This window comes from Chrysochloris asiatica, unplaced genomic scaffold (assembly GCF_000296735.1).
Source record: "Chrysochloris asiatica unplaced genomic scaffold, ChrAsi1.0 scaffold00056, whole genome shotgun sequence".
NCBI classification, from domain to species: Eukaryota; Metazoa; Chordata; class Mammalia; order Afrosoricida; family Chrysochloridae; genus Chrysochloris; species Chrysochloris asiatica.
This window is the reverse complement of record NW_006408574.1, coordinates 11298561-11322865: the sequence shown is the minus strand read 5'-3', so window position 1 is coordinate 11322865 and position 24305 is coordinate 11298561. Positions and strand designations below refer to the sequence as shown.

Here is a 24305-nt window from a genome sequence, read left to right as displayed (position 1 = left end):
AAACAGGCCATGTCTACTGGCTTGTTCGCTGGCTTCGCACAGGCTATGAGGAAGACCCGGACCGCTAACCCACTAAGAGCATTTTCCACAGGATGGCTTTGGTTCCCAGACCTGGCCATGGCTTTCATTTATGTTGGGGTGTCTGCATTCCCTTCCTGGTTCGCAGGCCCAATGGAAGAAAGGCTTCCTGGGGCTGCTCACCCTGCTTGTGATTGAGCTAATACTTTAATCCCGGTGCCTTCAGTCTCTAGAGGAATTAGCCCACGGGGCTCAATTTCACATGCTTATTCTCCAAGCATCTGGATGTAAACCGAGGGCGACTGATGACTCTGACCAATACTAAGAACGCAGTCATAAAGCCTCGTGCTGAAAGCAGCCTTGAAAGAGGAGCGTGTTGGATGTCCAGTGCCTCAGTCACGGGGCCCTTAGGGACTGCAGAGTTCCCGAGGGAATGAGGCAGGGTCGAAGGTGCACAGTGTGGGGGCATACAGAGTCAGGGAGGCTTCATAAAGGGGGTGGTGATTCCTGAACTGAAGCAAGCTGGCCAGATGGAGAACATGCCTGTCTGGACACCTTTCCCCAGGTTGCCTCCTGTCCTGAGGAGAGAAGGTACAGGCTCCGTATAAGCGCTGTTCTTGCTCCATTCCAAGGTAGGAAAGTGTAAAACTAGGGCCTCAGTGGCAGAGACACACAGCTGGAGAAGTCGGGCAGGACCAGGTGGGAGCTGGATGATGAGCTGGATTCCACAAGACGCTGCCAGCCCTGGGGACAGATGGGAAGTCGGGTTAGGAATGTTCTATCCAGAGTAAGAGCCCCGGCGCTGTGGATTAGGTGTGGGGCTGCTCAGAGATTTAAGGTGTCGGAAACCGTATACGGGGACGCTATGAGCTGGAGTCGACTTGATGGTAGTAGATGCATCTTAGAGTAGGAGACCTAGTGCTTAGTGGTTAAGGATTCAACAGCAAGTTGACTGCACTACTGTTACACCAGCACCCCACAGGAGGAAGATGAGGTAGTTGCTTCTATAAATATAGTGGTTGTAGTGGTTATGTGCTGTGGAGTGGGTTCCAGCTCATGGTGACTATGTACAGGGTTTCCGAGGCTGTAAATCTTTTGGGAGCAGAAAGCCTCACCTTTCTCCCATGGAACAGCTGGTGGTTTTGAACTGCTGACCTTGAGGTTAGCAGCTCGACTCGTAACCACTACGCTACCAAATGACAGCCTCGGAAACAGTGAGGCATTTCTACTCTGCCCTGCAGGGTCGAGATGTGAGTCAGTCAACTCAGTAGCAAGAGTTGTACTTGTGTGTATATATTTATGTAAAACGTTGTCAGTTGTTACAGTTTTCATGGTTGAAATCTTCGTTTTTAAATGTCAGAGTGGTGTTCCACTTCTAATTGACTCTGAAGAATTCATTTCTCCTTTGAAAAAACCAAGTTTCCGGGTCCACAGTCTGTTAAATATACTAATGTCATCGTCCTAGGGAGGTTGGTCAGGCAAACTTGAGCTTGTTTTGAAACCGTGAGCACAGCACTCTTGTAACACACATGCCCTAGGGCCACGAAGGCAGGGGAGAGGAAAGCACCAGTATTCCTATTTCACTTATGGTATTTCTGGGCTGAAATTGTGGGTTACACGTTTGCATGAATGAGGCATTCGTGCAGATGTTAAAATGTAGTTCGTTCACAGAGCTGCTCTCCTCTGCGAGCCCAAGGCATTGCACAGCAACCCTCAAACTTCAAGTCTTAGGATTGTCCAAATTTTATAATGTGTGAGTTCCAGGGATACCCATTGGGTGGAGCCCATGCCAACTCATGGCGACCCCAGAGCACAGAGGAGGACTGTCCCAGGAAGTTTACAAGGCTGTCATCTTTACCAAAGCAGACTGCCTGTCTTTCTCCTGTGGTGAGGCTGGTGGGTACGAACCACTGACCTTTCAGTTAGCAGCTAGGCACTTAACCACTGTGCCACCAGGGCGCCTCTCTAGGAATACAGGGAGGTGTAAAGGTGTGCTACAAAGTTGGGGGCAGAAAAAACCCAGAGCTAAACCCACTGCCATCAGGTTGATTTTAACTCATAGCAACCTGGTGTAGAGTTTCCAAGGCCACAGACTTTACAGGAGCAGACAGCCTCGTTTCCCTCCCTTGGAGTGGCTGCTTGGTTTGAACTGCTGACCTAGCCCAGTGCCTAACCAAGCCAAATTGCCTGCCATGTGCCCTGGAGGCCCTGTGTTTTCCCAGGGTGCTGTGGCTGGGAACATGCTTTCCAGGGCCATTTCCCAGCATGCTCCACAAACTACAGAGATGAACGCCTTTAGGAGAGGCATGTGGTTTTTAATTGGTCTTTTTTCTTATTTTAGAACATTTCCAAAGGTTACTTTTAGTCCTCTGGAGGAGAGGCACAAATGGAATGCGAGCGATGGCATGGTTTTTATATTCCCCCTTGCTAACGTGGACTTAGGTTGGTTTGGGTTTACTTGAAAAGTGTGACGAGTAGCTCTTAGATCTAAACAAAGCACAGCTTTCCTATGTGATGGCAATCAGACAGCGGCGGCGGCAGGTCCGTCTGAATGCCCTGTGAACCAGACTGTTTGTTCTTTCTTCCAGAACTCCAGCAGTCAGTACCTGGGCGAACTGTACTTTGACATCTCGCTGTCTGTGCACTGTGCTTCCCTGATCATGCTCACGAGCCAAGGCCTCTGCTTGGCGTTCATCAGTGCTGTCTGGGTGGGCTTCCCACTACTCACGAAGCTCTTGGTTCACAAGCATTTTCAGCAGCATGGTAGGACGTTCATTGGTGCTTTTCATACAAAGGGGAAACGTCTTTAACATATTTTTAGGTAGCGCTTCCACGGATGATTTGTTGGGTGCATTTCCTATACTCCTGGGTTTTTCTGTTTTACTTTCGTTTTCAGACCACAAAGACTTTTCTCTCATACCTCATGCTGTATTCCTTTTTCATGTTTGATCTGTTCATTCATGTGTGTAGTTGTATACAGATTCACATCGTATTTACAAGTGGAAGTGTCTTATCTCCTGAGGGGATGTGTACCAAAAGGACAAATGTCCCCGTCTCACCTTTTAATTTTTCTAACTTGTTTCAATTGAGACTGCACACAGTAGAGCATGTGTCAGTTTAGTGATGGTGACGTGTACGAGTCGGTGACACCAATGACATTTTTTGGTGTGTGCCACCATTCTCACCTCCTTTTCTGAGTTGCTCCTCCCTGGGGAAACAAGCTCCCTGTCCGCTAACCTTCCTGTGGCATCTTCCCAGTGGCTGTGGTCACTCTCATCCCATAGAGGTCGTTCTGAAAAACACACAGCGCTGGGGCAGATGTCTTCTATAAGTTATGCTGAACTGATGTTTTATTGGGGCTGCTGGTGTGGTGTTGTAGGGTCAGCAGTTCAAATCTACCAGTTGCTCCTCAGAAACCCTGTACAGGGTCTTTCTGAGATGGAGTCGACTCGACGATACTTAACAACAATGACAACTGTTGATTTTAAGATGACTTCAGGGGCTATGCCTGGTTTAAAGGGTTAGAGAGTATCTCAGGGCCATAATTTTGGGGGTTCAGCCAGCTTCTGTGGCTCCAGAGTCTGAGTTCCATGAGAGTTGATACCTCTGTTCTATATTTTGTTCCTGTGGTCAGGAGCAGCTAATACAGGGTGTCCTAGCTACCAAGGTGCACGAGGCTTTTAGGACTCTGTGCACAACTGTAGAATTTCATGTGTGTGTTTCCTCTTCCCTAGGTGCTGGAGGAAAATTCCTGGTGGTTTACCTTTTGGGGATGTTTATCCCTTACCTGTACACGTTATATCTCATCTGGGCAGTGTTTGAGATGTTCACCCCCATCCTCGGAAGGAGTGGCTCGCAAATCCCACCTGACGTGGTGCTGGCTTCCATTCTGGCCGGGTGTATAATGGTCCTCTCTTCCTTTTTTGTAAGGAAAATGGTTTCTTCTTTATGTTTAGATGTGATGGTGAAGTAACTGTATGCCTCCTCCACCACGACTCATGGACACTGAGTCCATTCCGATCCCAGCGACCCTACAGGACGGGGTAGAACTGCCCCCTAGGACTTCTGAGACTCTCAGTCTCTATGGGAGCAGACAGCCTCATCTTTCTCCCAAGGAGTGGCTGGTGGGTTTGAACCGCTGACCTTGTGGTTAGAAGCCTCTCGTGTCACCAGGGTTCCTTTTAACCAGACTAGGGTCAAACCCACCGGCTGCTGTGCAGGAGGAAGATGTGCAGCCTTGGAAACGCTGTCTCTGGACACTTGGAGTGGGAATGGACTGGACAGCGTGAGAGGGAGGGTCTGTGAAGCAGCGCTGCCGTTCCCTTACCTACAGGCTCTGAAGTCAGAGATGCCGGGGAGAGTGGGGGGCAATCTGGTGACAAAATGTCGACTGGGCCTTGTGGTTCCTGGGTTGGTTTTTTTCTTTCACTTTTTATTGTGAATTGAGTGAAGGTTTACAGACAAGCTCATCAGTTTTATAGTCTACCAATCATACCCTTGGTTTCATCTCAATGATTACAGTCCCCTCCCTGCAACAGCTCCTATCCCACTTCCTCCCAGTGCTTCCTAGTCCAGTCCACCCTCCTCCCAGCCCTTCTCACTTTTGTCCTTAGCTCAGTGGTGCCCTCTCGATTCTGAATAACTGACCATTCCATGGTGAGCAGCCCTTACTAGTGATGTTGTCCCCCTTTATAAACCTCTCTACTGTTGGCTGAAAAGTGGGCTCTGAGGGTGTTTCTTTCCAGATCTGAAGGGTGGTCGAGGGGCATAGTCTCAGGTGCCTCCAGTCTCCTTCTGACCAGTAAGCCCAGTCTTCTTTCATAACTTGAGCTTTGTTCCACATTTTCTCTCACTCTATCTGGGGCCGTCTCATGTGATCCCTTTCAGAGCAGTTGTTGGTGGTAGGTAGCTGGGAACTGTCTAGTTCTGCTGGTCTGAGGTTGTAGAGATTGATGCTCACGTGGTCGGTTAGGGAGCGCTGAGCGTCAGGGGAGGGTGATGGTGTGATTGGGGAGTGGATAAGGGTGGTGGGGAAACAACAAATGAGCAGGATTCGTGTCCCTACTGATTGTGTCAGTGACACGTGGTTTGTTACATACGTGTTTACCTCAGTAACAAGACAGTGAGTAAGGACACCACACCTGGTCAACAATACCCACGAAAATCCCTTCAGCAGCCTGCCAGCCCCGTGTGCACTGAGCTCGGTGGTCATCTTCTGCCCACTGCTGTGTGGGTTCTGCTGACCGTGGCCTGCAGTTGGGATGTCCCAGCAGGTTACCTCTCAGAGAAGGATGAAGTCTTAATGGTATGTCCAGGGCTGAATGGAGAATTCTTACATGTTCCCTCTTGCCTGCAGGGTGTGTTTCTCCTGCCTCTATGTTAGCATTAAAGCCTTGGCAGGAGCTCTGCTAGCCATCTGGTAGCGTAGTGGTTACGAGTTGGGCTGCGAACCTCAGGGTCAGCAGTTCGAAACTACCAGCTGCTCCACAAGAGAAAGATGAGGTAGTCTGCTCCTGTAAAGATTTATAGCCTTGGAAACCCTGTACAGGGTCGCTGTGAGTCGGAACCGACTCCACGGCACATAACCACAACCTTCTATATATGTAAACAGGTAGGTGTCCCAGCGCCTGTAGGTTAGGTTCTGATCTAAAAGTCAGTTGAGGTAGAACTGGGTCCCCCAGCGTACATACTAATTGAAGTCAGTGAATGGACACTCTGAATGCCCACGAAAAATGACCATGACATGAGATGTTTCTAGTCGATCCCATGATCATGTGGACGGGACAACACTGGGCGCTTGCTCTGTGGACACTGAAAATGTCTCCAAAACGTGAAGGCCCTGTACACCTGAAGGAGGATGCTGCTCTGGGAAGCGTTTTGGAGAGAGTGCGTCTCGGGGACCTGGGAGAGCCTTGTGGACCTCTCATTGTCACCTGAGTGGCTCTGCTGCCCTTAGTGCTTGTGGACGTCTCCACATCGTCCCCCTACTGATGGTGGAACCACAGCACATTGTCTCAGTTCTCGGGGGCTGATCAACTACCTGCTAGAAAGCAGTTAAATTCTTGTCAGTGGTCAGCTCAATGGTACCACTAGTAGGAGCAGCACCTAATTCAAACCCACCCACCACTGCATGGGAGAAAGAGGTGACAGTCTGCTTCTGTAAAGACGACAGCCTTGGAAACACTCTGGGGCAGTTCTGCTCTGTCCTGGAGTCGGAATTGGACTCAGCTGTCGTGGGTTTGGTCTGGTCTTACATTAGTGGCCGCCTTGATGCCCTACAGCTGGGCCACCGTTGCACACCCTCTGCTGTGCACAGGTAACTAGGCCTTGATTGGGTCGCAAGGAAAACTAGGTAGTGGTTGTGGCTGGCTTGCTCACTTTCCCTTGGCTCCACGGCCAGCTGCCAGGCAGACAAGGCACTGCCTGGGCAGGTCAGAGGCATTGTTATCGAGGCGCAGGTGTGGGCAGTCCACTGTAATGGGGGGTGTTGACGAGTGTCGGAACAACCTAATGCATTCCTTCATAGTCTGTTAGGTGATACTTGTAACAACGCAGGCAGGCACTTCTTCAGAGAGCTGTCTTCCCCTGCCATGTTTCCGTCTCTGTTTTGTGTTTTAGATTAACTTCATCTACCTTGTCAAAAGCACAAAAAGGACCATGGTGACTTTGACTTTGGTGTGTGCGGTGACCTTCCTGCTGGTTTGCAAGGGAACATTTTTCCCTTACAGCTCCGATCCTGCTAGTCCAAAGCCAAAGAGGGTGTTCCTGCAGGTAAGAGCATCTTTGCGATTCGGGACAGGAAACCTGTGTGTGTTGAACGTCACGAGTTAACAGGAAACCCAGAGGACTTTTCGACTGCTGACCTTCCTTGCTGAGTTTCTCTGTGGCTGTGTGTGCAGTGATGAGGGAAGGACAAGACTGGCTGCCATGAGGCATTTTTACCAGCTACACAGCCATCTCCCAAGAGGCAGACTCAGAAGGTGCCCCTTGTTGGTTTTTTTTTTTTTTTTTAAATGTTTTTATTTTGGATTGAGTGAAAGTTTACAGGGCACATCATCAGCTTCATATTCAACCATTCATATAGCTTGTTTCATTACATTGATTATTATCCCCTCCATATATCATCAGTGTACAGTGTTTCTCTCTATCCTCTTTAGCTTTTTTTTTTTTTTTTTCATGGGGCGGGACTTTGCCTTTTTGGAATTTACAGTCTCAGCTTTTAGGGAAGGTTTTTACATTTGTCTGTGGATATCCAGGGCTCATGTATGAGATTACTAACAAGCATTACTGAATAATCAGATGAGGGACAGTTTGCTATGTCTGCTAGGTGGCTAGAGTCTGATCCTCAGAGCCTATGGTTTGGACGGTCAACAACGCTTGTGCCCTGCCCCTTGTTTTTGTTACCATCCAAGTTAAAAGAATGTACCTGGGAAACTAAGCACAAATAGGCATGCGTTGTCGTGGTTGTTTAGGAAGACAGGTGTAACAATACCTGTAGGCCGAGCGGGAAACCAGAACCCCACCAATGGGCAAAGTGAGGCAGGGCATTCAGTGTTCACAAAGCTGACCTTAGCTGCGATACTGTGTCACAGTGGAAAAGGTAGTGCAGAAATGAGGTCTAGAGCTTTCTCTAGATTTCAGACTTTGCACCAAATGGGCTCCAGCCTGTGCTGTCCAGTCATCTCAGGTAGACGAGATGGAGCGGCCAAAGAGAAAAGTCAAAGGAGCACCGGTTAACTGGTCCCAGAAAGTGGGTTATCATCAAACCTAACTTAAATACCAGGAGGTTGTGAACAAGGGCCGACGTCTATGCATGGATAGTTTTAAAAGACAAACGGATCGCTTTTTAGATTTTTAAGGTGAAAATCTAGACAATTTTCACACAGTGCATGGTTCCAGCTGTGCCAACATTCTCATTGTTTCCATTCGGTTTGCTCTGTTTCCTTTGATCTAACTTCCCTTCCCCTTTGCCTTCTCATCTTTGCTTTTGGGTAAATGTTGACTGTTTGTGGGAGCCCATTTCTTGTGGGTGACATTGTTTATTTTAGAAGCCAGTTTGTCATTTGGTTGATAGATGACCAGAAGAAATACCCTCAGTTCCAAGTACAAAGGGCATCTTAGGGTGATAGTCTCTGGGGTGGGGAACGTGGAAGACCCTCAGAATAATTTGATCTGGCCCTGCCAAGGCAGCCTCAGTTCCAGCCATCATGTTGTTGTCAAGTGCTGTCGAGTCAGTTCTGACTCATAGCCACCCTGTGTAGGGTTTCTGACGAGTGACCTGGTGAGCATGAACCACTAACATTGTGGTCCAAACCAACCTTCCAGTCCAGTGCATTAGCCCGCAGCTCCACACCAGGACTCCAGCCATCATGTTGTTGTTGTTGTTAAGTGCATTCGAGTTGGTGCCGGCCCAAAGCGAACCTGTATCTATTAGGGGTGAGGTACTTAAATGTTTGACTAAAATGTAGCAGGCTAATTTTTTTTTTTAAGGTTTTTATTGTGGATTGAGTAAAAGCTCACAGGGCAGATCATCAGTTTTACATTCAACAAATCATACACCTTGTTTCATTACAATGATTATAATCTCTTCCATGTACCATCAGTTAACAGTATTTCTCTTTATTCACTTTAGGTTTTTGTTTTTTTTTTAAAGAAACAACAAAATACTCAGGCATATATAGTAATTCACAGCTCCAAAGGGCACGTTCTGCAAGTCTGCCTCCTGGCCACCAGCTCTTAGTCCCTCTCTTCCTATGAATCTAGAGTCCTCAGCCACTCCCCCTCTCCAGAACCCCATCTCTGCCTCCGTCTGTGGCATCGAGCAGCAGGTTAATTTTTACGTTGATCATTGGGTGTGGCCTTCAAAGGATGCTATACATTATGGTAGCAGCAAGGTGCTCCACTCCTGCACTCTTCTGCGGTTTCGGACCAGTAAGCCTGGCCTCTTTTCGGAATTTGAGTTTTGTTTTATATTTTTCTCCCAATCCACGCAGGCTTTATTGTGTCCCTGGTAAGGACATTACGGTAGTGAGTGGTAGCTGGCATCGTCTGGTTCCGAGCTCCTGGTGAGGACGTTACAGTAGTTACTGGTAGCTGGCATCGTCTGGTTCCGAGCTCCTGGTGAGGACGTTACAGTAGTTACTGGTAGCTGGCATCGTCTGGTTCCGAGCTCCTGGTGAGGACGTTACAGTAGTTACTGGTAGCTGGCATCATCTGGTTCCGAGCTCCTGGTGAGGACGTTACAGTAGTTACTGGTAGCTGGCATCATCTGGTTCCGAGCTCTGATTAGAGGAGGCTGTGGTCCGTGTAGGCCATTAGTCCTATTACTGTTACTATTTTTTGAGCCGTTGATTGCCTTCATTCTCTGTTGCTCCGTACAGGTAGAGCCCAATAACTGTATCTTACATGCCCGCTCACAAGCTTTTAGGACTCCAGACGCTACTCATCAAACTGGGACATAGGACATTATCTTTGAAATGTGTTAAGATGCCAGTCAATTGAGTTGTCCCTTGAGACAAAGTGTGAGGCATTATTATGTTAGAGATTTTACAGCTTGCCAAACTTAGTGAGGCAGTTAGGTTACAGGAAGTTCTTTGTGTTTTAAGTGACTGTCTCATGTTTATGTCAGGAGATTTTCAGTCTTAAAAAAAGTCCTTTTCTTGTGCTATATTTGGGGTGCTCTTCTTCCTCTAGGCCAAGAGTTGGCAAATGTTTCCTCTAAAGGGTCAGCCGGTTACTCTTCAGGTGTTACGCTCAGCAGTCTTCTGTTGAAGCTGCTACTTTTGGAGTTAAATTAATGAGTGTGGCTGTGTTCCAAGAAAACTTTATAAAAATAGACAGGGTCCAGACCAGGCTTGTGGGCTATAGGTTGTCAGCTCTTGCCTGTGCGAGTCTTTCTTTCTTCTTTGTTTTTTTCTGTCTGATATTCTGATTTCTGCTATGAATAAAGTGATTCCAAACGGACCAACCGCGTCCCCTTTTCATAGACTCCTGGTAGACACTCGCCTGCCACCTAGTGGTGAGCTGTGATTCCTGTTTCTCTGTGCACATTTAACACACTGAAAGATGAATGTCTGTGTATTTAGGAGGTTGGGGTTTTTTTTTAATCCTCATCTAAAAATAGTAGGGTATTCATTTTTGTTACATGAAGTATAAATATAGTTGTGAAAAGCAATACGACAAAACCTCTGTGTATCCTTTATCCAAGTTAAAACTTCGGAAGGCAGAGTGTACACTCCATCCCAGCTCTCTGTCCGCCTCAGACCCCAAACTCTGCAAGAAGTCGTCACTGTCTTGAAGTTTGGGTACCACACCGTGTCGTCTACAACATCGTGCAGTTCTGCCTGCTTTTGAACTGCTTACAGAAGGGACCAAACATAAATACTCGTTTGAAGTTTTACTGCACAGTGTGTGAGAACCACTCACACTGGATTGTGTTCATTATTTGTGGCGCTGTGGATTAATGTGCTGGACTGCAAGGGCGGTTTGAACCACAAGGTCAGTAGTGGTTCATGCTCACCAGCCGCTCCTCGGAAACCCTACACAGGGTCTCTGTGGGTCAGAACTGACTCGACAGCACTTAACAACAACAACAATAGACTTTGGCTGTAGGACGCTGCCCCATTGTGTCATCTACTTTTAGTGGACACTTAAGGAGCCCTGGTGACGTAGCGGGCTAAGCATTGGGTTGCTAACTACAAGGTTGGTGGTTCAAACCCCCCAGCCGATCTGCAGGAGACACATGAGGTCCTGTGCTCCTGTAATGAGTCACAGTCTCAGAAACACCCTGGGGGCAGTTTTACTGTGTCCAGAACACACCAGGTGGCTCTGAGGTGGAACTAGCTCGATGGCACTGGGTGGGATGGTCAGCTGGCTGGGTTCTCGTCGCTCTGTGTCAGCATGCGTGCCCTTGGGGAGGGTTTCCCCAGGCTCTGTGCTCAGGAGAAGACTTCTGGCTGCAGAGCGGGGGATGCCCCACAGCTTGTGCCTGCAGCTGTCCATACACAGCCTTCCTGGGTCTTGTCAGATGGACGCTTTTTCACTAGTCTCGGGTGGGGAGGTGAGCAAAATGGTGGAAATGTCAATTCTTACCTCATCAGTCTTGTACTGAGAGTCCTGGTGTGGCCCTGTGGGTTAATGCACTGGACCACAAAATCAGTTTTAATTGCAAGTTGGTGGGTCAAGCTCACCAATTGCTCCTAGGAAGCCCTATACAATGTCGCTATGGGTCAGAACCGAGTCGACAGCACTTAACAAGTCTGTTCTGAATTTCAGCATGTGACTAGAACGTTTCATGGCTTGGATGGAAATGTGGCCAAACGGGACTCTGGCATATGGATCAATGGATTTGATTACACTGGAATGTCTCACATAACTCCACACGTGCCTGAGATCAACGACACCATCCAAGCTTACTGCGAGGAGACAGCGCCCCTGTGTGGTTTCCCGTGGTACCTCCCCGTGCACTTTCTCATCAAGTGGGTTCTCAAGTTCCCATCATTAGATCAGTACTGTATTGTTTCAACTGCTATCTTAGTGCAGAAGTCAGGTGCCCTGGGCAGAAGTGTGTTCGATCACCACAAAAGTTGTAGTTCTCTAGTGGACCCAAACCCTCACCAGAGTAGCTTTGCTTTTTTCATTTTGCAACTTTCTTCAGAATTTTGTGGCTTAGATAGGGTGGTACTTCAGACAAATCTAATAGGCATCAGTTAAGCATCGTTCTCAAGGAGCCCTGGTGGTACCATGGGATAAGCACTGGACTGCGAGCTGTCAGGGAGAAAATGAGTCTTCCTGTTCCCATGAAGTGTTATAACTCCAGAGACCCCATCCTGGGTCACTGTGAGTCGGAACACACTCGCTGGCAGTGGTCTTGTGGGGCGAGCTAACTCTTCAGCTGGCTTCTTTCTGGGACGTCTTTATGGTGCTGTTAAGGCCTGAGGGAGTAGGTGGGTAAGCGGTTGGCTGCAAAGCAGGGGGTTGGTGGTTCAGACCCAGCAGCTGCTCCATAGCAGAAAGATGTAGTGGTCAGCGTCTGTAAAGATTCACAGCCTCGGAAACTGGGCAGTTCTCTGTTCTACGTGGGCACTAGGTCACTATGAGCTGGAATCAACTCGGTGGCAGTGGTGGGCTGTTTTCATCATTTGGTTTTTTCGAGTGAAGAGCTGCTAAGCTCAGAGATTGGCTGTTTGATCCCAGCCAGGGACTCCTGGGGAGAAAGCCTAACGACCTGTCAAGACCCTGAGGTGCGGTGCTGCTGTGTCGTTGGGGTGAGAGTGTGTCAGCAGCACCCCAGAGCAGCAGGCGAATCGCAGTCCCCTGGGTTGTAACTTTGAGAAGGCTTTCTGCGAGCTTCCGAGGAATGTCATATCCCAGACTGTCATAAACGGTCTGTGTGTGTGTGATAGATAGGTATCAGCTAATGAAGCCTCCGTACTATCGAAGCTCCTTTCCCAACAGGACCAACTGGTACCTTCCTGCTTCGGAAGTTTCTCCGCGAGCCCGGCCTCAGCTCAGACTCACGTCCAAGGAGCAGACCCCCTGGGATGCTATAAGGTTGACCTTTGAAGCAACAGGTAAGTCCCAGGACAGCTTAGGCAGCTCTCCTTCACTTCTTTTTAAAAATCTTTGTACATTAAATGGCTTTCTTGGTCTCAGAATTCACTGTAGTAACCAGCAACTTAGGAGGAGTTTACAGTGTTTTGTTTTTTTTTAACTCTTTATTGTGACTCGAATGAAGGTTCCCAGAGCAGTTCATCAGTTTTACATTTAGCAGCTCCTGCATTGGTTTCAGTCCCCACCATGCACCCCACTGACCCCGGCTGACGGGGCCTGAAAGCCCTAGAGGCTGCCTCTGGTTGGTCAGGGCCTCGTGGACGAGCTCAGTGTCAGGTTCCGAAGTTCATTTGGTCTGACATCAGTCGGCGTGCCCAGCCTTAACCTTGCTTGACATCTTTTATGACACTTCCTCTCTCTTCTGAATGAATTTGTGTAATACTGACGTTTCTTTCTAAAATACTTGTTAAAATTCACGGAGAAGCCATCTTAGCCTGGACTTTGCTTTGTAGGAAAGTTTTAAATTACAGTTATGATATATAACAAGCATAGGGCAATATGGACGTTGTATATGTTGTGGGGACAAATTTAGTAAATGTTTTTCAAGGGCCTTTGCTCTTCTGTGGTTGGGGCTGGGAAGGAGTGAGGAGTTAAGAGGGTGGGGTTGGGACTATTACTGGGTCTAGGCTAGGCCTAGGGCTTCATTCATTATTAGGGTTACGGTCGGACTAGGATTCATGTGCTGTCTGACAGGGTTCCACTGCTACTTGTAAGGTTTCCAGGGGCTAAACATTCCAAAGTCGTCAGCCTCTCCTCCTTCCTAGTCTGCTAGTCTGGAAGCTCAGCTGAAACCTATCCATCGTGAGTGTCCCTGCTGGTAATTTAAATACCGGCGACATTGCTTCCAGCAACACAGTAACACACAAGTCAGCACAATACGACCCACTAACAGGTGAGTGACCAAAAGGGATGTCAGAAGAGACTCTGCAATGTGCTCTCCAATGGAAGAAAGGAGGAAATGAAAAAAACTGAACAGAAAATTTCAAAGGGGCAGCTCAAGACAAAGTCAAATATTAGAATGAAATGGGCAAAGATCTAGAGGTAGAAAATCAGACAGGAAGAACACGTTCAGCATTTCTTAAGCTGAAAGAACTGAATAAAAACTCAAGCTTTGATCTGCAATATTGAAGGATTCTGTGGACAAAATACAGAAAGCGCAGAAAGCATAGTCATGACACAGAGTCACTATACCAAAAAGAAATGGATGATAGTCAACCGTTTTAGCATGTGATCAAGGGCCAGTGATAATGAAGCAAGAAGTCCAAGGTGCACTGAAGGCATTGGCAAAGAACAAGGTTCCAGGAATTGATGGAATACCAATTGAAATCTTTAAACAAACTGATGAAGAACTGTAGGTACTCACTCATCTAGGCCAAGAAATTTGGAAGGCCGCTACCTAGCCAGCTGACTAGAAGAGATCCATATTTGTGTCCATTCCAAAGAGAGGTGACCCAACAATGCAGAAATCACCATTAGTATCACATGTAAGTAAAATATGGGCTAAAGATAATTCAACAATGGGCTGGAACAGTCTACTGACGGAGAGCTGCCAGAGGTTCATGCCGGATTCAGAAGAAGACATGGAACAAGGAGGAGAGAGGACTGTCACTTCTGATGTCTGATGGATCTTGGCTGAAAGCAGAGAATACCAGAGAGATGTTTTCCTGTGCTCTGTTGACTGTAAAAGCTTTTTTGTCGGACCTGGGCCTGGTCTGCTCCGCCTCTTTACTTGGCCTTGTCCTCACTCACGGAGCTCAGACTGTCAGCCGTTGGCGGTGCCGAGTCAAGCTCTCCACAGTGATGCCACGCATGAACTGCTGCAGTCGGGTTTAGGTCAGGAGTTTGTCACATAACCACACGCTTTTCCTCTTGTTGTGCAGGACCAAGCCACATATCGCTCTACATCCGAACCCACAAAGGGTCGACGCTCACCCAGTGGTCTTTCGGCAACGGTACCCCAGTTACGAGCAAAGGCGGTGACTACTTTGTGTTTTACTCGCATGGACTCCAGGCCTCCGCGTGGCGGTTCTGGATCGAAGTACAGGTGGGTTGTTGGCACTGCCTATGCCACTGGCCCAGGTCCTTGGGGGAGAGTGAACAAGAGTCTGTGGGGCTATCTTGCCACTGGAGGGAATGAGGCTTTTCTCACTCTAACTGGTTTTCTTTGCCAGGTTGCAGAAGAGCAGCCAGAAGGTCTGGTCACCATGGCCCTGGCTGCCCACTATTTCTCTGGGGAAGACAAGCGTTCGCCCCAGCTGGATGCACTGAAGGACAAGTTCCCCAACTGGACATTTCCCTCTGCTTGGGTGTGCACCTACGACCTCTTTGTGTTTTAACCTGTGGACTATTTTCACGTGCGTGCTGAGCGGGGCAGTCACGGGACCTGCTTTCTCTGTGTGGGGTGTGGGCGTTTGTGACTCACGTCTGTGCATCTTAATGTGGTCATCTGTGTGGGTTGACGCTTGAGGGCCAAGTTCTCCGAGCGTGACGCTGTGGGCAGCAGTGTGTGCATGGCCTTCTATGCGCCTTTGCACGTGTGGATGCCACCCACCGACATCACTGTACACGACCAAGGCCAGAAACCAGTCACCTCAGGATCATGACAGCTGTCCTGGGTACTGAGTGTGAAATTGTCACTTCCCATTCAAGGCCAGGACCATTGGCTATGTCAGTGAGTGATGGTCAAATACTGTCCACTGACCGTGAGCCCCCTGAGACCGACCCCCGGGGCTGTTGAGAGGACCGCACTGCAAACGGGCCGGAGCCACGGGCTTCTTCACTGCCCTGGAGAGCCCCGTGTCTCTGATAGGCCCCACGGCGACTCCCTGCGGCCCTCCTCACGCGGCTCTCCAGTGCTTCTCGATGCCTTGTTTCCCTCGGACACGGCTCCACTCCCCTGGGAGGTTGAGAAGTGGAGCATTGTCCTCGGGGTGTTCCGTCTTGTGCAGGCTGCCTGGCCTTCCTCAGCACACAGTCACCTGCTTGGCTGTTCGGGGCGGTGCTTGGGAGGGGCCGGGCAGGTGAGCCCTATTTATTCTCTCTCCGTTGTTTCGGAGGCATCTCTGCCCTCTGGTCCTTTATTTGCGTCTGGTTTTTAGCCAGCCAGTTGAACAGACGAGTGTCTTGGTAGCTTCCTGGCCGGTGGGGCTGGTTCTCCTGAGACAGGCTGTGGCATGGATGTGGGTGGGGCCAGGGTGCTGGTCCCAAAGCCACAGTGGCGCCTGGGATGCTGGGAGGTTTTTCCCCATGAGCATGCGGGGAAAGCGAGACACGTTTTGAGTTTGGAAAACAGGTCAAAAGAACATTTTGAGGAAATGTTTTTGTTTTTTCTAAAAAATGAGCTCATGTTTGCGATAAGAAGAGGGCTACTTCTTGAAAAGCCGCATCATCCGCCTGACAGACAGCACGTCTTTGTCAGGCTCCGTGTGCCAGCCCAGCCTGTGACCCCCAGTGAACCCGTCTGCTCCTGGCCTCGGGGAGGCCTCACAGGCCTGGCTTGGTGGGGCCAGCACCTTTATTGCCAGGCTTATGTGGAGGGAAAGCTAGGAATGGAAATATCTCAGTGCCCTTCAAAATGTGACCTTTTTCTTTCATCCCTGTAGTTTATCAGAAGGAGATTACTAAAAGAATATTATGGAGGAGAAAACAAAATCTCAACTGTTGAGGACCTTGTAAGAAAAATGGTTCCCTGTGATTTCTGACCCCTTTGCTGAGGATGCTGGTAATTTTTCCTTCTCAGGAGTAATCATGGCTGTTTTCTTGCTGCTACGGTTTTCCTTAGTGCTGGGAACCTTTAATCTGGTACACTGTCCCTGGTAGGCTGCCTGTGGGCGCCAGGCTCACTGTGTGGGAAAGAGCTTTCCCGTCAAGTCAGTAGAGGCGGCACCTGACTGCAGTGCGCACCCTTATGTCCCATCCACAGCTCTGAGCTTTTCGGTAAAGGAGATCCCATCACTGGATTCTCATTCTGAAAGCATGTTTTTAGACCTTACCAAACTCCCTCACAGTGGCATTATTTTCTACAGAATTTGGTTGTAAGCACAGCACTGCGTACTCGGGGCAAGGGTGGAGAACTGCGGTGTCAAAATCATTCTGTCTCAGAGTCCGCCTTGCGTCCGACCCAAGGATGACTGTTTCCAGTGAAGCAGGATGCGTGTGGCACGTGGGGCTCCCTGAGCGTGCTGCCATGAAGGCCTGAGCCCGTCTGCCCACTAGGAAGCCTGAGCTGGAGGAAGAACGAGGTCTGTCCGTCTCTTTTCTCTGGCACATAGACTTGTCAAGGGTTAATTGTTGCCTGACAATGTTACTGGAATATCATTGGTTGATGTCTTTGATCAGAACAATAGATCTTTTGTAACTGCCCCTGTTCCTCTGTATCCCCCATATTGTGAGGGTTGTTTCAAACCCACAACCTATTAAAGCCTTAAAAAAAGGATTTGCTTTACAAGATTGGGGTTGCTCGTGGAGACACACTGCTGCTCTTGTGAGTGATGTGAACAGAGAACCCAGCCTGGGGGTGTAGTTTACTACAGCTGGAATGCCTTTACCTTGGAAAGAAATGATACCTTCAAAGTTTGCAGAAATTAACCAATGACCTATTATTTGGGTAAAAGTTAAGCTGCAACCGATTTACAAGTTTTAAACCACCTCCACTGGCAAAGCAAATCATCCAGGGGCCAATAAAGAAGGATGCTCATTTATGAATGGGGGTTGGGGGGTGGGAGTATCAGGGAGGGGAGAAGGAATTGCTTTTCTCCCAAGGGGTGGCCTGTGTGTCCTAATGTCCATGTAAGGATAGGTACTACCACGCCCCTCTCTCCGAGGCCCCCTTGTGGACCAGAGCTCGCTGTGAGTCAGGGGGCCCGCTCAGGTCCCTGGTGCCTCTCCCTCTGCTCCAGTAGAGCCGAGAGATACTGTTTTCATGGACCCGCTCGGGAATTTGTGGGTGCATCAATGCGGTGCTCTTTGCTCTTTGATACCACCACTTCCTTCTTTGGTTTGCCTCAAATATATATAGCATGTTGATCATGTCTCATCTCCAAGTTTGCCTTTCTTAAAACCACCATGAACTGACTGGTGAATCTCAGACAGATCATTTCTCAGGAGTAAGATTTGATGGGCAAATTAAATTTTACTGAGACCAAGTTATCAATAAAATAGTCACATAGAATATGGCAAAATATAAAAAAGGGTTATACGCCATAACCAAGTGGGATTGCTCTAGCAAGGCAAGGTCTGTTTACCATCCCGTGCCATACACCATAGTCAGTAACAGGAAGCACAGGGTCACCTCAATCGCTGTGCACACACGCGTGCACACACACACACAGACACAATCTGAAAAACGCCAACATCCTTTTATGATAAAAACACTCAACAAATTTAACACAGAACTTCTTCCGCCATGACAAAAGCATCTATAAAACCCTAAACTTACATCATATTTAATGGTGAAAGACTGATAGCATCCCCGTAAAGATCAGGAACAAGGTAAGCATGCCGTCTCCATGCTTCTAGTCAGTGTTTTACTGGGGATTCTAACCAGGCCAGTGAGGCAAGAAAAATGATATTAAAAGCATCCTGATCAGAAGAAAGAAACCTCTAGTTGCACATGACATGGTCTTATATATAGAAAATCTCAAGGAATCATCACACAAAAAACTATTGTTTGGTGCCATCAAGTTGGTTCCCACTCACCATCACCTGAATGCACAACAGAATGAAGCATTGCCCGGTCCTTCACCAGCCTCATCATCGTAAACATGAGCCTATTGCTGCCACCATGTGCCAGTCCTTTCTCCCTCTTTTTCGCTGACCCTCCACTTTACCAAGAATGGTGCCCTTACCCAAGACCTGGTCCCTTCTGGTAGGTACGAAGTATGGGAGAAACAGCAGTACGATTCTGACTGTGCTGCTGCCTACACAGATTTGCTTTGTTGGTAACTGATGTTACACCAGAACTCAAATGCATCAGTTCTTCTGTGGCTAACCTTATTCATTGTCTGACTTTCGCATGCATATGAGGTTACTGAACATACCATGGCTTGGGTCAGGTGCACCTTAGTCCTCAAGCTGACATCTTCACTCTTCAACACTTTAATAAAAGAGTGCAGCAGATTTGCCTAATGCTATACGTCCTTTGATTGCTTGACTGCTGCTTCCATGAATGTTGATAGTGGATCCAAGCAAAATGAAGTCTACGACAACTTCAATCTAGTCTCCATTCATCACGATGTTATTTATTGATCCAGTGGTGAGAATTATTTTTTTCTGTATATTGATGTGTAACCCATACTAAAGGCTGTGGTCTTTGATCTTCATCAGTATTTTAAGTCCTCTTTCAGCAAGTAAGATAGTATCATCTGCATATTACAGGTGGTTAATGAGCCTTCCTCCAATCCTGATGCCACATTCTTCATATAATCTATTGTCTCAGATTATGTGTTCAGCATATAGATGGAATAAGATGGTGAAAGAATACAGCTGTGGCACCCACCTTTCCAGGTTTCCAGTCAGTCAGTGTCTCCTTGTTCTGTACAAATGACTGCCTCTTGTTCTATGTACAGTTCTTCGTGAGCACCATTAAGTGTTCTGGAACACCCATCCTCTGCAATAGTGTCCATAGTTTGTCATACAGTCGAACATGTTAGCATAATCAGTAAAGCACAGGTAAACATTTTTCTGGTATTCTCTGCCTTTAGCCAAGATCCACTTGATGTCAGCATGATGCCCCTCATGCCACGTCCTTCTGAATCCAGCTTGAGCCTCTGGCAGTTTCCTGCCAATAGTGTTGCGGCCATCTTTGAATTCCCTTTAGAAAGGTTGTCCTGGCATGTGATAGGAATGGTATGTTTAGCTTATCTCCACAGTCATTTGGACCACTTCTCTGAAATGGGCATAGATACGGATCTCTACCAGTCAGCTGGCCAGGTGGCTGTCTTCCAAATTTCTTGGCACAGATGACTGAGTGCCTCCCTTCAATATTACAAGTTGAGGCTTGAATTTTTTTTTCAGTTCTTTCAACTTGAGAAAACTGTTATCACTAGTAAGTTCAGTAACGGGATATGATCATTCTATTTCTATACATTAACAATGAATAATTGAAATAATTTCAGTAGCATCAACAATACTACTTACAATAGCATCAAAAACACTAAAACAAATACCTAGGGGCCACCAAGAAGGGAACCCCTACCCTCTCGTAGAGATGTGTACCTCCCCCCAAGAGATGATGGCTATTCTACTAAAGACAGCTATTCAAGCAGAGATTACCCAAGTTCTCGTGATACAAGAGACTGTGCACCACCACCAAGAGATTATACTTACCGTGATTATGGTCATTCCAGTTCACGTGATGACTATCCATCCAGAGGCTATAGTGATAGAGATGCTATGGTCGTGATCATGACTATTCAGACCATGCAAGTGGAGGCTCCTACAGAGATTCCTGTGAGAGCTATGGTAACTCACGTAGTGCTCCACCGACATGAGGGCTCCCGCCATCTTATGGTGGAAGCGGTCGCTATGATGATTACAGCAGCTCACGAGACGGATATGGTGGAAGTCGTGACAATTACTCAAGCAGCCGAAGTGATCTCTACTCAAGTGGTCGTGATCGGGTTGGCAGACAAGAAAGAGGGCTTCCCCCTTCTATGGAAAGGGGGTACCTGCCTCCACGTGATTCCTACAGCAGTTCAAGCCGCGGAGCACCAAGAGGTGGTGGCCGTGGAGGAAGCCGATCTGATAGAGGGGGAGGCAGAAGAAGATAACTAAAAACAAACGACTTTGGACCAAAATCCCTGTTCAAACAAACAAACAAAAAGTGGAACCTATTCTGTCATAACTACCCAAGGACTCTTAAAAGGAAAAATTGTGTTACTTAAAAAAAAATTTCCTGTTAAGTACTCCTCCATAATTTTTATATTTCTTGTGAGGAAAAAGTAAAGTAAAACCTGTTTAATTTTATTTGATTTTATGACATTGTTTTCAATAAGCAAATGTTAAATGTGTAAGACTTGACTTGTGTACTAGTGTTGTAATTCTCTTAAGTGTCCCTGAAGGCCACTTCCTATTCGATTTTTTCCCAGTAAGTGAGGCAAGCATTACTAAGATCTTCCACAAACATCTAGCCATCTAAAATGGAGAGATGAATCATTCTGCCTATATAAACTAGATGTTAGAAGGGTGGTGTTGGGTTTGCTACTCATAGATTTCAGGGTGTCTTCAAACTGAAATCTCAATATTCTCAGTGTGCAAAACCTGAGCTAGATAGATGCTTAAGTAAGGAAAGTGCTAGTCACCCAGTAAACCCAAAATAAAAGGGTAATGCTGGCCATATACTGCCTTTCTGACATTTCCTTGGGATTCTGCAAGAGCCTCCCCTTTTCCCCTTCCCCCATTAAGACCATTTAAGTGTGTGTTAAACAACTACAGAATACTAAATAAAAAGTTTGGCCAAAACTAAACAAACAAACAAACAAACAAATACCTAGGAATAAATTGAACAAAAGAAGTGTGTGACTTAACATGTTTAAAATGAAAACATCCTAAGGGAAAACCTAAAAAAACCATGGTCAGCGACTGGAAGATTATTAAAGTGGTAGTACTTCCCAAACTGGCCTGCAGGTTAAATGCAACCCCTACCAAACCCCACCGTCAGGAGGTGTTGACACACTGACTAGAAAATTCAGTGAGAAATGGAACAAATCTAAGGGTAGCCCAAACAGTTTGGGAAACCAAGGAGGACTGAACCCTTTCAAAACTTACTCTAAAGCGCAGTAATCAAAGCTGAGCAATACCAATGTAAGGACAGATCGAGAGTGTGTGAAGGACTCTGGGAAGTGAACGCGCCCAATTGTGGTCAGCTGATGTTGATGAGCATGTGAAAAAGACTCAGTGTGGGGAAACAATCCTCTCCAACCAGGGCTTTGAAACGGTTCCTTCTGGTTCGACTCCCTGCTGATCATTTGCTTTTCTGTCCCAGATAGAATAAATCAGAATCTACCTTTTAAAAAGATCTACAGGTTTTAACAAGATTAAACAAGAGTCACCTGAGGATCTTGCTAGAAATGTTTTTATCATAGAAAGTGCAGTTAAGGCTGTCAAGTCAATTCCGATGCATAGCGACCCTGTATAGGGTTTCCAAGGAGCAGCTGGTGAGCTTGAACCACCTACCTTGCAGTTCAAACAACTTTGCAGTCTGATGCATTAACCCACAGCACCACACCAGGACTCCAGAAAGTGCAGTGAAGGCAGATTCTCAGCAGGCTGTTCAGTGGATGGTTCAAAATCCCATTTTGAACAAATGGATAGTCACATGCAAAATGATGTTGGACCCATGCTGAATACCAAAATAGAAAATTTAACTCAAAATAGATTAAAAACCTAACTGTTAAGAGCTGAAACTATAACAATCTCCAGGGAAAAGGCACCACAAACCTTTGTAACCTTGGATACAACACTAAATCTACAAAGGTTTGGGGGGGGGAAAAAGTAGACAAATGGAGTTCTATCCAAATGAAAAACTTTTGTGCATCAAAGAAAGGACTTTATCACCAAAGAGAAGAGATAGTCTACAGAATGGGAGAAAATATTTGGTAATCATATGTCTGATAAGGGTTTAATAGCCAGAATACAATAACTACAACTTAAAAGAACAGCCCAGTCGAACCTTGGACAATAGAACTGAATCGATACTTCACCAAAGAGGGTATACAGATGGATAGCTAACAAACACAAAAGGCAACATTAATCATTAGGAAATTTACAATTACGTCACAAGGAACCACACTCTCTAGACTGACTACGACCCGAGAAAACGTGTTGGCAATGTGGAGAGAATGGAACCCTCATCCCTGCTGCGGGTTTCAAATGGGGCAGCCACTGTGGAAAGCAGTTGGGTGGCTCCCCGAAAAGTTAAAATTATGAGACCCAGCAACCGCAATCCTAGGTGTAAATCGGAAGCAGGGATGTAAACTGAAACTTGAACTCCAATGTCCATTACAGCTTAGTTCACAGAAGCGAAAACGAGGAAACAAGCGAAAAAGAGCCTAAATGTCCACCAGGTGAAAGAATGCATAAAATGTTGTTTGCTGCTAAGTGTCATCGAGTTGGTTCCAACTAACCTAGACCCAATATAAAGTTTCTGAGGAATGACTGGGTTTGAACCACTACTTTGCTGTTCAAATAGACTTTGCAGTCCAGTGCTTATCCTAAGCCAAAAGAACCAAACCCACTACCACTGAGTCGATTCTGACTCATAGCAAACCTACAGCACAATAAAACTACCCCAGAGGGTTTCCATGGTTGTAATCTATGGTCCTGGTGTGGCGCTGGAGGCTAGGCCCTTGACAAGCTACACATGAGGCTGGCTGGCCACTCCTTGGAAACCCTGTACGGGATCACTATGCGTCAGAGCCAACTCGAGGGCAGTGGAAGCACTTGGCCACAGATTTCTGCTGCAGAACAAAAGGTGGGTTCAAATCACTGACCTTTCAGTTAATGGGTGAGTGTTTAACCACTGTGCCACGAGGGCACCTTGGTATACACAAGGGGGCTTCAAAAAGTTCTGGAAAAATGAACTGAAAATAGAATTTTTTTAGCAGCTTTGAAAGCTCCCTTCATATTTACTGTAGGATAAGCACTGGACCGCAAGGTCGTTTGAACTGCAAGGTTGGCGGTTCAAACTTCCCAGTCACTCCTTGGAAATATTATATAGGGACACTGAGAATCAGAACTGACTTGCCAGCACTTAATAAAACAAACATACACATAATGATGGATTATTAGCCCAAAAGAGAAATGAAGTTCTGATCCATGCAACAACATAGGTGCATCTTGAAAACGTGGCGTGAAATGGTATTCACAAAGGGAAGAATACTGCATGGTCCTACTACTGTGGCTTTATTTCCTACACAAAGGCTTTCGATTGTGTGGATCATGACAAGCTATGGACAGCATTGCGAAGTATGAGTATTCCGGAACACAATTTAATTGTGCCCATGAGGAACCTGTACACGGACCAAGAGATAGTTGTTTGAAGAGAACTAGGGAACACCGAGTAGTTTAAAATTAGGAAATGTGTCTGCCAGGGTCGTATTCATTCACCATACTTATTTAGTCTGTATGCTGAGAAAATAATTCAAGAATCTGGATTATGATACAACCTTGCTTGTTGAAAGTGAAGAGGACTTAAAATACTTGCTGATGAAAATCAAAGATCACAGCCTTCATCATGGGTTGCTCTTCAACTTAAAGAAAACAAAAATCTTCACCACTGGACCAATAAATAACATCCATATAAATGGAGAAAAGATTGAAGTTGTCAAAGACTTTATTTTGCTCGGATCAACCGTCAACCGTCAGCAGTGAAATTAAACATTAGTTAAATCTGCTACATAAGACCTATTTGAAGTGTTCAAGAGCAAAGATTCAGTTTGAGGACCAAGGTGCCCCTGCCCCAAGCCATGGTGTTTTCAATAACCTCATTTGCATGCGAAAGCTGGGCAGTGAATAAGGAAGCCCGTAGAAGAATTGATGCATATGAGTTATGGTGTTGGAGGAGAATATTGAAAGTGCCATGGGCTGCCAAAAGAACCAACAGATCCGTGTTGGAAGAAGTGCAGCCAGAGTGCTCCTTGGAGGCCAGGATGGCCAGACTTGGTGAGGCTTCGGAA

General features: G+C 46.9%; 1 protein-coding gene across 1 annotated transcript in view; it reads left to right on the top strand.

Moving 5' to 3' along the window:
* The window catches only part of ERMP1 (endoplasmic reticulum metallopeptidase 1), a 37282-nt gene extending 22316 nt beyond the window's left edge, over window positions 1-14966 (top strand). The window contains exons 9-15 of the mRNA XM_006863757.1: window positions 2607-2781; window positions 3753-3943; window positions 6637-6789; window positions 11293-11495; window positions 12475-12590; window positions 14511-14674; window positions 14802-14966. Coding sequence (XP_006863819.1) covers window positions 2607-2781; window positions 3753-3943; window positions 6637-6789; window positions 11293-11495; window positions 12475-12590; window positions 14511-14674; window positions 14802-14966 — 1167 coding nt within the window. The remainder of the gene's footprint in view (window positions 1-2606; window positions 2782-3752; window positions 3944-6636; window positions 6790-11292; window positions 11496-12474; window positions 12591-14510; window positions 14675-14801) is intronic.
* Window positions 14967-24305: the final 9339 nt, after the last annotated feature.